Genomic DNA, 14,190 nt, shown 5'->3' with positions numbered 1-14,190 from the left:
CAATCAAACTGATAAATGCTCTTGAATTTTAAACTTAAAATTCTATATTTAGTAGAACTGGCTTTTGGTTAACCTCTCTTTTGATCCATGTGTCAGGCCTGCGAGCATGTCTTGATTTCAGTTGTGCTGCAAACTGAAATAGAGCTTGGGAAATGTGAGTGGGTGGATGGGTGTTTCCATTGTTAAATCGATGCACAGTTGATGTTTCAAAGTACAGGAGGCACAAGTGTTTGGCCAGCAGCTCTTCCATGCAATGCTGTCAGTACATTCTTATTTAAGTTTGGTGTTTTGATGTCACTAGACGTGCATAAGGCTTGCAGAGCAAGACAGGCCTGATATACAGCTTTATCAGTGAGGCTTGTTTTTCAATGTGCTAACATCGTTAATGACAGCAGCAGAAAATGAGCGGCAGTAATGACATCCACAGTGAGGTGCCTCATGAGAAAGGGCAGACGTCCCATAAAGATTAAGTGACAGGCTAATAATTTTTCAAGATAACTGTGTGATTCAGCAAAGAAGTCTGACAATGGAGCCATTATGTGTCTGTATGCATGTATGTTGTCGTTCTGGAAAATGTCGTTAATCTAGAAATTAGACTGATTAGCTGTCCCATCAATCAGATAGCAGGAGTACCATTGAGCATAATTTGTTTTATACAAACACAGTTTCCAGTGCTAAGCAGTGGCAGGGTAATCATAGAATATCCACTTCCTGTTTAAACAATAGATGCTGATATTTAATGAAACAGCACACTAAAAGTTGTCAGTGTGGAGTAGTGGTTTGGGAGTTTGACTTACAACCAGAAGACCTGGAATCCATGGGGTGATTTACAGGTGGTCTATTTTGGTTTTAAAAGTAGGTCTTCAGTATTTGTTCAAAAAAACTGACTGGCCGTCAGTGAAAGGTAATATGATGGCCTTACCCACGCTAAGCTTAGCTTCAACAGACTAATAGTAATGTATTGAATGATCTACTGCCACACTGTGGTCAAAAATGATACTTATTTACATCAAGCCGTTTTAATAATTTCATGGCTTCACTGGCACCTTCATGACTCAGATAAGAAAGAATCTTGCCCTGCTTTTCATTGCAACAACTTTTTTCATTACAACACATCAAAAATTCTGTATAATAAAAATAATAATAAAAATGGAAACAATTGCTTAACATGCAATAACTTGTTTATTGCATAATATGTAATAAAGGACTCATGACAGAACTCACTCCATTATTAGGACAACTTGTTCCTGCTGGAATCCAAAAAATTTATATGAGTCTGGTGCTTCAGATGGAGTCACAAAATAATGTTAGAAATGTGTGTGTGTGTGTGTGTGTGTGTGTGTGTGTGTGTGTGTGTGCGTGCGTGTGTGTATTTAAATCTTAAATATTTTTTGTAAAGAGATGCCAAAGAAGCATAATCTTGATTATGATATTCTATAAATAATGACAAAAATAAGATGTTTTGCATTATTTCACATTGCTTTTGCTTGATTTCTACCTTCTGCTGTTTATATCATGAATTCAACACACAGTGCAGTTCTGGAAGGCAGTGTAAATGTCCTCTGCAATAAACATTGATGGCTAAGTTTTTAATTGAAAATTCACAATGGTTGTCAATCGATCTGTCCTTATGTAAATTTGATTCTAAACATGTGCATTTACATGTAGCTCCAATTTTACAAAGGTTCAAAACTTCAGCTTTATTGATCATATAGATATGCAAGGTTGAAAGATTAGAAATTGCCTTACAATTGTGCACACATATGTATGGTTAAAGGCATAGCATAAAACAACTCCTGAACGTCATATCTGAATTCATAAATTATATTTATGTTTACATGTATTCATTTGGCGGACACATTTATCCAAAGTGACTTACAAGTGAGGCAGAGTACAACACAAGCAAAAAGCCATATAAGGAGTCATAGAAGAAGTAATAAATAAATAAGAAATTTAGTTTAGGGAAATTACCTCTTAAGACTTTGAATATATATCATCTGTGGGAAAGTTGTAGCAGACAAGGGTAAAAATAAGGTTTCTGGCACCAATATAGAGCTAGTTCTGTCTGGGAAATGCCATACCAAATAAAATAAAAACGTCTGCTTGACAAAATATGGCCAATACAGTATGTCAGAATGAATTACTTAGGAGCAATAGGTCATTTGTGACAAAACCATGTATTCATGTGATCACAATAAGTGGAAACAAGGAAAGACTTTTTAAAATGTTTATGGCTTTCAGAAAATTGCAGACATCTGGATCATGGCACATGTTAAGATGTTCATGATCAAGACACAAGTCAAGATGTTCAAGCTGCTATGTCTGTTTGGTGGGCATCTGAAATTAATTATACAAATCATTTGTTTTTTCTACCAAAATATTTGTAATCCTTGATACTCAAGCAGGATTCCACCTTGAAGTATATGTGTAGTAATCCTCGAAGCCACTAGGTGTGATGTGTTAATATGAGGCCTGGCCTTTTACGTTACCTTACGTTACATTACATTACAGGCATTTAGCAGATGCTCTTATCCAGTGAGATTTGAATAGGGTACAAGTTTTACGTTATCCATTTTTACAACTGAATATCTACTGGATATCCACCTTTCAGTGATGTGGTAACATCGCTTCATTGTATAGTGGGAGAGCAAGATTTAGTTTCCAGCTCCAGAAGTTAAATTCATCACCTTCCTCAGAAATCCCCCAGTCACCGTACTGGTGTTATTAACGGGATGTGCCCAGATGAGTTATGGTAGGAGCATAGGAATGTGTTCAGTTAAAGGGGGAACAATGTCGTGATCAAAAAGACTTTTTTTTTCTAACTAAACAATTTGTATTCCTTGAGAATAGAACAGAGAAATTATCACTCTACTTGGGGGTCTGTGTGTAGCAATCATGATTACCCCCCATGTCATAAAGGGTGAGGTTGCTGGTGTGAGCTTGAAGCAAGGTATTTCAGCTTCAGTGTGAGGTTTGGCTGTTCACACCAGAGATGTGGTAACATCCTAATGTCGAGGAGTGGGAGACTAGTATTAGGTTCCTAGCTTTATCTTTTGAGCTTGTCACTTTCTTCAGAATTTCCCCATCACCACCATATGCACCAAATTAACATTGTAGAATTTGATATTTGCGTTTCACCATTATATTAGCTGTATCTATCTTGACTTATCCACCCTCCATGTCTGAAACACCAGCTTGTTTGAAAAATCAGCAGTCTCTTCCCTCATCCATTAAGTACAGATGCATGTTGCCACCCACGGGAGCATCAGTCTGTAGACAAAGCGACATCTGCTGCAAAATAAGACTTATAAAAGCTTGCTGAACTGAAAGATGCCAGAATACTGCTTTACCATACATGGAACTTTTACCAAAACATGTTTTTGGCCATCCCTTTCAATATCTACTGAAATAATATTCTAACATACAGAACTGTATATCTGATCCACTGTATTATATTCCTATAAAGACTGGTAAATGTTTCTTTTTGAATTGATCCTTTTACCCTGTTGTTCAAGCGTTATTCAACCTGTCGACTGCTTCAAAAAAGAAAAAACTAGGAGTGGATCAATAAACAATTAGACTTGATACACTAAATGGACACCCTAGTTTATCTCCAATGACACCAAATATTCAGTTAGATAACAGAGTTGTAGCAGATATAACTATAGGCCTACTGAATCTTTGACTGTCATTTATTCCAAGTCTAATTGCGGCGGTCCGCTTGAATCTAGTATCTAGTCCGAGCCGATGTAAAAGTGTACAGCTGTGCCAAAGTTTATTAAGAGAGGACTGGGATTTCTGTATTTTGGACTCTCTGAGCCACCGTAGGTACTTCTTTCTCATATCCTGTGGACGTACGTCCGCCCTGCAAAGAGAGAGGAAGTGGACTGGCGGAGTTCTCTATTTACCTTTTCTCCGTCGCGGAGGCCGTAACATGACCCTCTCAATGATCAAAATCTAGATAGAAAAGACAAACGGCATCGAATTGTATTTAATACTTTATTTATGAATGTATTTATAGAGATACATACAACCCATTCTTCCTGCAACCGTGAAGGATTGGGGATCGGATCGTTTCGTGCGGTACTGTCACAGCTGTGGGCGAGTCTGCCCTGCGTCGCTAGCTAGCTAGCGAACTAGCTAGCAGGCTAGCTGCAGCAGCTGCTGCTGGTTAAAGCGCCGTTATTTGATAGTTGTAAATACCCTCTTGTGTGAGGTAGTCATGGCAACTAGGCGCCTGACCGATGCCTTCTTATTAATGCGGAACAATGCAATCCAAAACCGGCAGATATTGGCTGAGCAAGTGAGTACATACGACCCCCGTCGTGCTCTGAGTACACGTAGCAATGCTGCGGTGAGTCTAACGTTAATCGTCTGGATTGCTTTGACATTTGTGGTGTGTGGTGTGTGCGTGTTTTGAGCTAGCTAGATAATTCATAATTTAACTAGCTAGCGATTTCCTGTACCTATCTTGTAAGACCGAGTTTTGGTTGTGTAATATTTGCACCTGTTTTCCGCGTGTCGTGTCGTGTGTGGTAACTAGCTAACTTAGCTAGTCAAGGGAATTGTTAGCTAGCTATCTAATGCCTTGTTTCGGTTCTCCCGCATGCCACCTTAACGACGCTTGCCTTTGTGTTCACACTGTCTTTACTTGAAGAAGCTAGCTAGCTAACTAATTCCAAAATATGTCTTGACTGTGTCTGTAGCTAGACTAACTGCTAAAAGGAACTTAATTGTTTTGACTGTAGCTAGCTGTCTTAACTATCTAGCAATATATTGAAGGATGTTCGAAATGGCTCTAGTTTGGTGATCTGTCATTTAAGAATCAGAAGTCTGAACTGTCATACCAGTTCAATTTGATTCACTCAGCGACCCTTGTTAGTATAACTAAACGGGTGATCTTGCTCAGATTAAAACAGAAACACGGAGTTAGTTTACTAGCTGGCTAGTGTTTTGGACGTAATACTTGGTATGTTAACATAAGTGCTGTCGTTCAGCAGTAGCCAGCTATCACTCCCTTAAAGCATTAGTTATTTAACCATAGTCCTTTAAAGTCACCAGTTTGCTTCGCTGAAGTGGTACTTGTCTGTGAGTGTCCGCTTAAGGGTGCAGAAGTGCTGGACTCTGGCATTTAAACAACGTACCTTTGTATTTAGAGAGGACATAATTCTTTCAAATTCCCAAATGCATATGGTGCATTATCGTGTTTCGCGTAAATTTGTAATGGAATGTAAATTATTTTATGCTTAATTGTCCATCTAACATGGAGTGCTAATCACTGCATTGCATGTCGTTTGCATGTTTGTGCATGCACTTTTATTGTGCTGTGCCTGCTTGCCTTTAGTGTTTGTTGAGTGTTTCCGGGAATTTTATCCTCCAAAGTACTGATGCAACTCGGCAATACTGTACTTTCACCTAGCCACACACTTATAGCTTTTTTAGGAACTATCCAGTCATTTAACACACATGTCAGTGTCTGTTTTGATGCATATTAGCAGTAGTGTGTAATCTTTGTTTCATGAATTTAGATGATATTGTTAACCAGGTTCAGAAATGTAATACTATATCATATTTGGCCCAGTTACTGAATTGTTTTATTTGATGTTGTTTTTATACCTGACCTGAAATACTATTGTTAGCTTGTGGCTGTCAAGATAGCATACATTCCCTGTCTATAATATTTAAATTTGTTGTGAATTTGCAGAGAAACAAACACAAACAATATGAATGTTAAATACCACAAAGCAGTAAAAAAATGTGTTATCTCCTGAAATTGGTTCTTCTCATAACACGCCATATAAGATAATAAAACACAGGCATTTTGGCAGTTTTGGCACAACTACTGATTGAATAGGCCTCAGCAGGTTGGTAATATTACAGTAGAATAATATCTTTCAGCTTATATGTAACCTATACATATGGGTAGGATATGGACAGCTTTTTTTGCTGCAGGCCTTCTCTCCCTTCCTTGTCACCCTCATGCCGCCTCTCCCTGCCTTTGAAGGTGTTTTGTCTTTAACAGAAGCAAACGGCTGGAAGAATGTTGTTTTGTCTTGGACACCACTCCCTGTATGATCCCCTGAGCTGATCTGTGAATTGCGCCTATTTTTTTCATGTTGGTGTGGGGGTTGGAGGGGTCTGTATTTAAAAGTTGTTATTCTTAAAAGTAGGAAACGCAAAAACCAGACCTGAAAGAACAAACAGCGTTTTTATGGAGTGGCTACAGTATTGGTGCTCCTTATTTTGTGCCTCTTCGTGTGCAGTACAGCGGTGGAATGTTGTGCCCAATGCTTTTGGCAATAAAGTATTTCGCATAGAAATGAAGACACATTCTCTCCCTCCTTACTTGGGTTTGTTCAGCCAGTGCTTTTGAGTCTCGAGGTGATGTGGAAAATGGAAGTGGATTTTCCATTCAGGTCAAAGAGCAGATCCATCTATTTAACAATCATTAACAATCATTAACTTCATAACCTGAAACGTCTCTCCTTGATTCTACCCTTCCTTCAAGTTTTGCTGTGTTGCATTGCCTTGTCTTGGTCTCCTTGTGTCTTTCTCACTGCATACTTATGCTTGCTGTTTGCATAAAAAAAAACAACTGCATGCGAGTGGTATAGGTATTCAGCATTTTGCTAGAGTTGGTTAGTGGTGTGATTAGAGGGAAAAGTTATTTTAGTGTTTAATTCACTTTCCATTTCATGGTAGCTCTGTTCATTGTATCAGCTCCAAATTGTACAGATTATGCTGTGCTAGTATAATTAAATCTAGCAAATCCCCTATATGTGGCTGTTAAAGATAATCTAATTAGGATTTGCCTTATGGGCATGAGTATGAATGCTTTAACATAGCCAATATTATCTTGCATATTGAAGTAAAGTTTAATGTCATTTCTAAGTTGGCTGGATAAAGTACAAGGGAAAGCGTTTGGATAGATGCTCCAAACATACCAAGATGTCGCTCCTGACAGTGATTGATGCATTTGATGTATGCCTAACCGGATATTTTCATTAGGTAAACCTTCACAGGGACAAGCCCTGAGCTGCACTTGTGAGAGACTGAGTTTCTTGAAACAGCCATGAAATAGAAACTGAATTGCAAAAGTACATTTTTATCTTTTGGGAATTGACTTAGGAGTGCAGGGTTTATGAGATTAGTTGGTGTGTGGTGTGCAGCGCTGTTTAGAGATGACCTGCGAGTGTGTGTGTGTGTGTGTGTGTGTGTGTGTGTGTGTGCGCGGATGTGTGGAGTGTGTGTCTGTATAGCTGATCACTGCAGGGCTCATCTGCTCTCACTCCTGTCCCTCTTGCTTCTCTTTTTTTCTCCTCACTGGACGGGACTGTGCGGGGATCTACCAATCAAATTAGGAGCTGGATGAGGTACAGTCTGATTATTTTTCCAGTGATGCCCCTGTGGCTGCAGGGTAGTGGACAGAGTTCTCTGTAGCCCCTTAACATTCAGCAGATTAAATCCTTCCTAATCAAATTAAGTCCACCTTGGGGAGTTTCGAGGCTAAATGGAAGAAAAGGTTAATAGACAGAGAAATACCAGAGACAATCTGTTTCCTCTGGAATTTGTCTGCATATATTACTATTTTTATTTTTTATATATTTCATACATTTCCATGTGTCATATGTACATTACTAAACCTGTTCTGCCTTACTTCCAATACCCGAGGACCACAGTAGAAATAAGACTCGTCACTTAATCACTTATTATTCTTGATGTATTTTTAGTAGTGGCCCTCCCTTGTGGTAATACTGTATTTTTAAACTCATCAAATCAAGTAGATGTCATCAGTATTGAGGTGGAGCGGGCTTCATATGCTGCAGTTGTGTTTTGTTCCGATCAGAATTCAGATCAGTATATTTAAAAATGGACTCACCTTTGCTGCTTATTTCAACAGAGAATCATACCTGTGTGGGGCTTTGTGATGTGATGTCACATTAAGGTATATTACATTAACAAATGCCACCCCCTACACACTCCCTGTCTCCTACCCTCTATTTTTCCACCCCCCCCGTCCTGCAGCTGGCCGATGACCGCATGGCACTGGTGTCCGGGATCAGTCTGGACCCAGAAGCTGCTATTGGAGTCACCAAACGACTGCCTCCCAAATGGGTAGATGGGGTGGATGAGGTAAGGGCTGTGGGAAAACAGCAAGACTGTGGGAAGGGTTGGGGGTCTGGGTGGATTTTATACTGTTATATGCATGCTTTACAAAGCATTTGTATGTTGTACTCTCTTTAGGGCAGGTTTTCAACCCAGCACTCAGTTCATTTGTTGAAATTCAGCTGTAATCAAGAATCTGCCTTGCACATGAGAGATCTGTCTAGCCTTTCATATTCTTAAAGGCTATTTTGTAAAACATAATAATCCAATTATTTTGTTTTGCATTTTTATATCATATGGCATGTGATAGTGATTATGATGTTGCTAGGGTTTACCAATACAAGTTAGAACGTAAGATGCAGTGACCTACAGTATTAATTTGATTCAGTTTGTCTATGATGCTGAAACAGTGGCTGTTCTCAGCATAACATATGTCCTCCCGTGCCCCATGGCCTAATCGCACGCTGTACATTCATGCAGATTCAGTATGACATCACACGGATCCGGCAGAAGATGAAGGAGCTGGCCAGCCTGCATGACAAGCACATGAACCGACCCACACTGGACGACAGCAGCGAGGAGGAGCACGCCATCGAGATCACCACACAGGAGATCACACAGGTAAAGGGGACAGACCAGACCCACACAGAGCAATGCGACAGATGGGCCAGATCAAGGAAATTCACAGATCAGCACTGACCAGACAGCAACAAAAATAGTGTAACAAAAAATACAGAAGAAAATTGCCAACTTCTCACGCTCTACTGCTCAGTCAGTAGAGCGTGAGACTCTTAATGTCAGGATTGTGGGTTCGAGCACCACGTTGGATGCTATTTTTAGGGTGGCAGTGTAACGTAATGGTAAGGAGGAGGGCTTGTAACTGAATGGCTGCTGGTTCGATTCCCCGCTGGGCCACTACTGCTGTACTCTTGGGCAAGGTACCTAACCCAGAATTTCCTCATTAAATATCCAGGTGCATAAATGGATAACATGTAAAAACTGTAACCTATGCAAGTCGTTCTGGATAAGAGTGTCTGCTAAATCACAGTAATGCAATGTAATTTTATGTAATTTTGACCTCCAGTGTGGTGTCTCCCTGCCCGCAGATGTTCCATCGATGCCAGCGTGCGGTGACGGGGCTGCAGTCACGCTGTGGGCACTGCACAGAGCAGGAGGACCGGCTGCTGAGGAACGTGGTGTCCTCCCTGGCCCACAGCCTGCAGGACCTGTCCACTAACTTCCGCCACACGCAGTCCAGCTACCTGAAACGTGAGAAGCCTGAGGCCGCAGACTGACACAGTTTTGCACACTTCCTCAGATTACCCCAAGCATCTTTTTTTCACCGTCTTTTTTTCTCCCATTTTTATCATGTTCTGTTAAGTTCTGTTTCCTTGTCTTCCTCTTGTTCAGGGGCTCCCACTTCCTCCTCCTGGCTTTATCTCAACATTTCACCCAGCCATTTATAAATGCAGTGCTCTTGTGACCTTTTGCAGGTATGAAGAATCGAGAGGAAAGGTCCAAACACTTTTTTGACACGTCTGGGCCTCTTATGGAAGAGGATGAAGACATAGCACTGTATGACCGGGTGAGTGGATACTGCTATGTGACACATACTGGACTTGTATTATCTACTGGCACAACAGGCTACAGTTCAATGCAGCCCATAGGATAATTACACAAATAAAGACACACTTTCATAACCAAGTCCCACTTTGAAATGTTCTCTACTTAGATTTTCACTGGCTACTTTTTCCTCAAAATTTAGTTAGGTATGGTTTTAAAACATGAAGCTTTATGTTGATGTAAAGGATTGCTAATGTAAACATGCATATACATACCAAAAGCCAAATAACAAGCCAAAAGTAAAAAATCTATGTGAAAATTATGTCAGCTATATGATGCGCACATTTTGTTTGTATCGTGCATACGTAAGTAAATAAAGCACGGGCAGCTGCAAGTTAGGAGATTATCATATAGAAACCACATCTTATAATAAGATTGTTAATATACAAGATTTATATGCAAGCTTTTGGGGATCTGAACAGTCCTCTTGACAAGAGATTTGCTAATTTTCAGTAGAGTCTGAGGTCTTCTTTTCAGAAGTGGTTTTGGTTTAAAATGGCATGACCTCCTCCTCTGTGTCTCTCCCCCCAAAGGGCTTCACAGATGACCAGCTGGTCCTGGTAGAGCAAAACACGGTTATGGTGGAGGAGCGGGAGCGGGAGATTCGGCAGATTGTTCAGTCCATCTCCGACCTCAATGAGATCTTCCGAGACCTGGCTGGCATGGTGGTGGAGCAGGTCTGTCTTTGTGCCATAAGATGTATAGGTGTGTCTATGAAGATGCTGTTCTTGCAATTACAACAAAACATCTTCAGTGTCAACTAGGATGTCATTATTCTAACATTAGCTTATTTGAACTGATTGTATTAGTTGAAATCATTTAAAACAACAAGAATACAATAAGAGTAATACTGATAACTGTTGTCCTGATTTTCTGCCAATTCATTTATTTTGTTAACTGCTAACAGGTTTGCTGTGGGTAGTTTAATAAATGGGGTAATATGTTTAAAGTTTAGTTGAGATGCTTTCTGAGTACCTTATCTGCCATCCACGTGTTTTGAGTTCAATCTTCAGACGATTCATAACAGACCTCAAAGTGATGTGCTCTGACTTTGCAATTATTACTCATCAGTATGGAGTTTGATTGGATCTGAATGAGATCCTTGAGAGCCAGATAATCTTTTGTCTCATTGAGTGATTGCATCAGCACTCTGTGTTACCACCCCCTGGTCTTCACCATATGCCATTAGAAGAATATGCTTATTAATGAACCCCCCCATGTGGATGACTGTTTACATACATGCAACTGTTAGATGGATTTTGCTTTGTTGAATGCAGATTTTATTCAAAGCTGGAGGTGGTTGATATGATACTCGTTCTGTTAAGACAGCTGTTTTTGGTCACAGTCAGTATCAAGCTTGGGACAATGAGGATTCCTTTTCTCGTCCGCTTACAGGGCACAGTACTAGACAGAATTGACTTCAATGTGGAGCAAGCTTGTGTGAAAACAGAAGACGGTTTAAAACAGTTACAAAAGGTAAGGACCAATCGCCCAACATCATGGCGGGTTTGGTAGTAACCTTTTCTTTTGCTTTATTTTGGTGGAGTTGTTTCAGATAAACTGTGGCGGTGGGGTGGATATTGAAAGGATGCATATGTTACCCCCATTGAAATGAGACACCACAAAAAGGAGCCAACCTTCAGCACTGTTTTCAGAGCTCACAGGCCCCTACATAATTTAATATTTCCTTAGATGCATGTTTGTATTTATCAGAACTGGGAACTAAAGGCTGAAACAGTGATACGAATTTACCGTAGAAAAATCCTTACGAAAGCTTTTTATTCAAAATCAATTCAAATCTGATTACAACCCGTGGAACTGTATGAAACTTACTATTTCAGAAGATGGTAGCTGCTTGTCTTCTAAAGCAGTCTAATCCCGTGAACCAAGACAACTCTTCTATCAGTGTTGTAATTTCTGTTTTTTTTTTTCTTTCTAGGCAGAACAGTATCAGAAGAAGAACCGCAAGATGCTGGTCATTTTAATTTTGTTTGTCATTGTTGTCATTCTTATAATTGTTCTATTTGGAGTGAAGCTGACGTAATCCAGCCCTGGTCTCTCGACGTGTGCGTTTAATGTATGTGTTTGTGTGTGGGTGTGTGGGTGTGTGTGTTTGCGTATGAGGGCTCTCCAAGTACTCCCGGTCAAAGCTGCCTTTGTTGAATGTACATTAAATCAAACCAAACCTACCTAACAAAAATCAAATCGCCCCGTCCTGCTGGCACCATTCATTTTGCGGGCTCCAGGTGTGTGTTTGTGTGTATATAATGCATGATCCCAGAGAGGGGGTATATCGAAGAAGTGGTGCTGCTTATCACTGCATTGAGGCAGTCAGGACGCACACAAACTGCTCGCCCACATTTCCGCAACCTGACCCTGTTCCCTGAGACGTCTTTCAGTGTCATGATCTGTCTAACTAAAGGCACTCCATGTGTTTCCCCCTGGAGGACACTAGATAATGTGATACAGTGATACCTTCTCCATTGCCCTCCCGAGGACCAACCTGTCTGTATATAGCATGACTGTGACCAAGGCGCTACCTGCCACATTTGTTGACCTGCTGAAGCTGATCTGGCCGTGAATTTCCTTGAAGCTTCCATTCCCCAAGTCTGTTACTGAAAGAAGAGACCTGGGCACTGCACTGAATGGAAGCCTGAGCGAGAGGGACACCGTCCGCATTGTCAGAGCTTTCATACGCCATCACCTGTGGGCTCTCACCTCTGAAGATTGCTGTGTTTTTTTCCCTTTACTCTGCCAGGGTCTCAATCGCCAAGCTGGACTGTTCAGTCAGTCTCATGGGTGAAGAGGCTCTTCATCTGTAGAGTTAAGAGTGGTTATAAATGATCTTTTGTTTGTTGACTTTTTCATTTTCATTGAAAAAACATGTTAAAGACACCTACGTGTCATTTATCATGAAAGTGAGACCTGCAAGTATGGATGGACAGCCATTGTCAGCTTACTCTTGCCCTTCTAACTCTTCTTGGCCAGTGTTATGCCTTCTCCACACCCACCTTTGTACAAGTATAACGGCTTCCTGCTTTCACCTTAATCCTTTTTTTCCTGGCATGTATTTACGGAAAGACCGAGGAGTTTGGTTTCATCTATGTCAAACTACTTTACTCTGTATTATATGAAATATGACACTATTTATTTGAAATTTAAAATCAAGCTGCAACCGTGCAAAAGATTTAAAGGTAAACAGATATGGAGTAACTTAAGCATATGACCTGAAGTGCACAAAAGAAATGGTCACTTTTGACCACAGCACAGAGACCCAACCCATAATACTATTCAAAATGTCAAACCTGGAATTATGCACGCTCCAACTTAGTTTTATCTGCTGTCTCCTCTGTGTGACAAGTAATTTTCTATTTATTTGGAAGAAAAATTATGTGAAACATTTCACTTTAATTCCAGTGTAGATGTCTTATGTTTGTTACTTCTTTTCTGCAACTGATCGGAAGAAATCATGGGTGAAATTAACTTCCATATTCAATACAGAATCCAGTTTCGGTTGTGCACAGTACAGTGTAAAATCTTTGGTCTTGGTGTTGTAACGTTCTGTGTGAACATACTGCTGACGTCCTAATGGTACTGTATATTAGCTGAAGTTTTATAAGGATTGTGGATGTAAGCAGATTTTTAAAAAAAAATAAATATGGAAGAAGATGTTTGCTGGTCATCTTTCTTTGAAAAAAGGATGTTTGCATAAGTTTCAGTGTATTTGTTACCTTCTTTTTGAATGGAAAATACAAGGCTTACATAGAAACATGTCAATTATGGTGAAGCAGCTGGAACCTAATAAATGCACTTTCACAGTTATGACATGGGTTGGCTGGTATCTGCAAATGGCACTCTACCTCTTACTGGCTTGTAGTCATAACAAAGGCAATAGGAGCTCAATGGGGGAGAAGTTCTGCTGTTAACCTCTCACGTTGTTTTATGTTGTGTTCCAGTGGGGAAATGTTTACTATGTCATAACCAACAAAACCTACACCAACTGGCATTGCATCAGAGACCATACGATCTGCACTGGGGCTGAAGTAGAAATGATGAATTAAGATATCATACGACTGAGCCGATTTTTCATCATCATGTGTCTATAAATAAGATGATAGATGATTATAATAGTGTTTTTCCACACACCCCCAAAAAAAGTTACAGAAACACACAAATAAAATCACAGAAAATAGATACATGAAAAGATAAAAGAAAAATGAGGCATCATATACAACTAAGTACAATGCTCTCATAGACAAATGTATAGGCAAATAATTGTTCAAAATGCCAAGATTCAATTCAGACCTTTTAAGGTCAGGTGCTAATGTTGCAGAGTGAACACAGCCAGTTGCAACAGTTGTTAAATCATTCTGGCAAAGGAAGGACCAAGAGCTGCGAAGCTGGTCTTCACAACGGCTCTGCGGGTTTGGGTCAAAGGGAGAAGTGAAGAAGTGATAGACC

At 40.1% G+C, this 14,190-nt stretch overlaps 1 protein-coding gene across 3 annotated transcripts; it reads left to right on the top strand.

The window, feature by feature from the left end:
• The first annotated feature begins 3,888 nt into the window (after positions 1 to 3,888).
• On the top strand, positions 3,889 to 13,396 carry stx16 (syntaxin 16). 3 transcript variants are annotated; one of them, XM_036532057.1, is made up of 9 exons: positions 3,889 to 4,303; positions 7,362 to 7,373; positions 8,026 to 8,133; positions 8,587 to 8,727; positions 9,213 to 9,375; positions 9,600 to 9,691; positions 10,263 to 10,406; positions 11,125 to 11,205; positions 11,669 to 13,396. In XM_036532057.1, exons 1-9 carry the CDS (start codon positions 4,223 to 4,225, stop codon positions 11,771 to 11,773), a joined length of 927 nt encoding a protein of 308 aa, XP_036387950.1. In that variant the 5' UTR covers positions 3,889 to 4,222; the 3' UTR covers positions 11,774 to 13,396. The 3 variants fall into 3 exon arrangements, with proteins under 3 accessions (XP_036387950.1, XP_036387949.1, XP_036387951.1); XM_036532056.1 differs by having other exon boundaries at positions 3,889 to 4,354; XM_036532058.1 differs by lacking the exon at positions 7,362 to 7,373.
• Positions 13,397 to 14,190: the final 794 nt, after the last annotated feature.

The sequence above is a fragment of the Megalops cyprinoides genome, chromosome 6, assembly GCF_013368585.1.
Source record: "Megalops cyprinoides isolate fMegCyp1 chromosome 6, fMegCyp1.pri, whole genome shotgun sequence".
NCBI lineage: Eukaryota > Metazoa > Chordata > Actinopteri > Elopiformes > Megalopidae > Megalops > Megalops cyprinoides.
This window is presented reverse-complemented; position numbering and strand designations above follow the sequence as displayed.

Bases quoted from the DNA above. Each gene is read 5' to 3' on its own strand.
- stx16 (XM_036532056.1), top strand. From the start codon at position 4,223: ATGGCAACTAGGCGCCTGACCGATGCCTTCTTATTAATGCGGAACAAT. The intron at 9,692-10,262 runs GTGAGTGGATAC...CTCCCCCCAAAG, and splicing joins ACATAGCACTGTATGACCGG to GGCTTCACAGATGACCAGCT. The intron at 10,407-11,124 runs GTCTGTCTTTGT...GTCCGCTTACAG, and splicing joins CTGGCATGGTGGTGGAGCAG to GGCACAGTACTAGACAGAAT.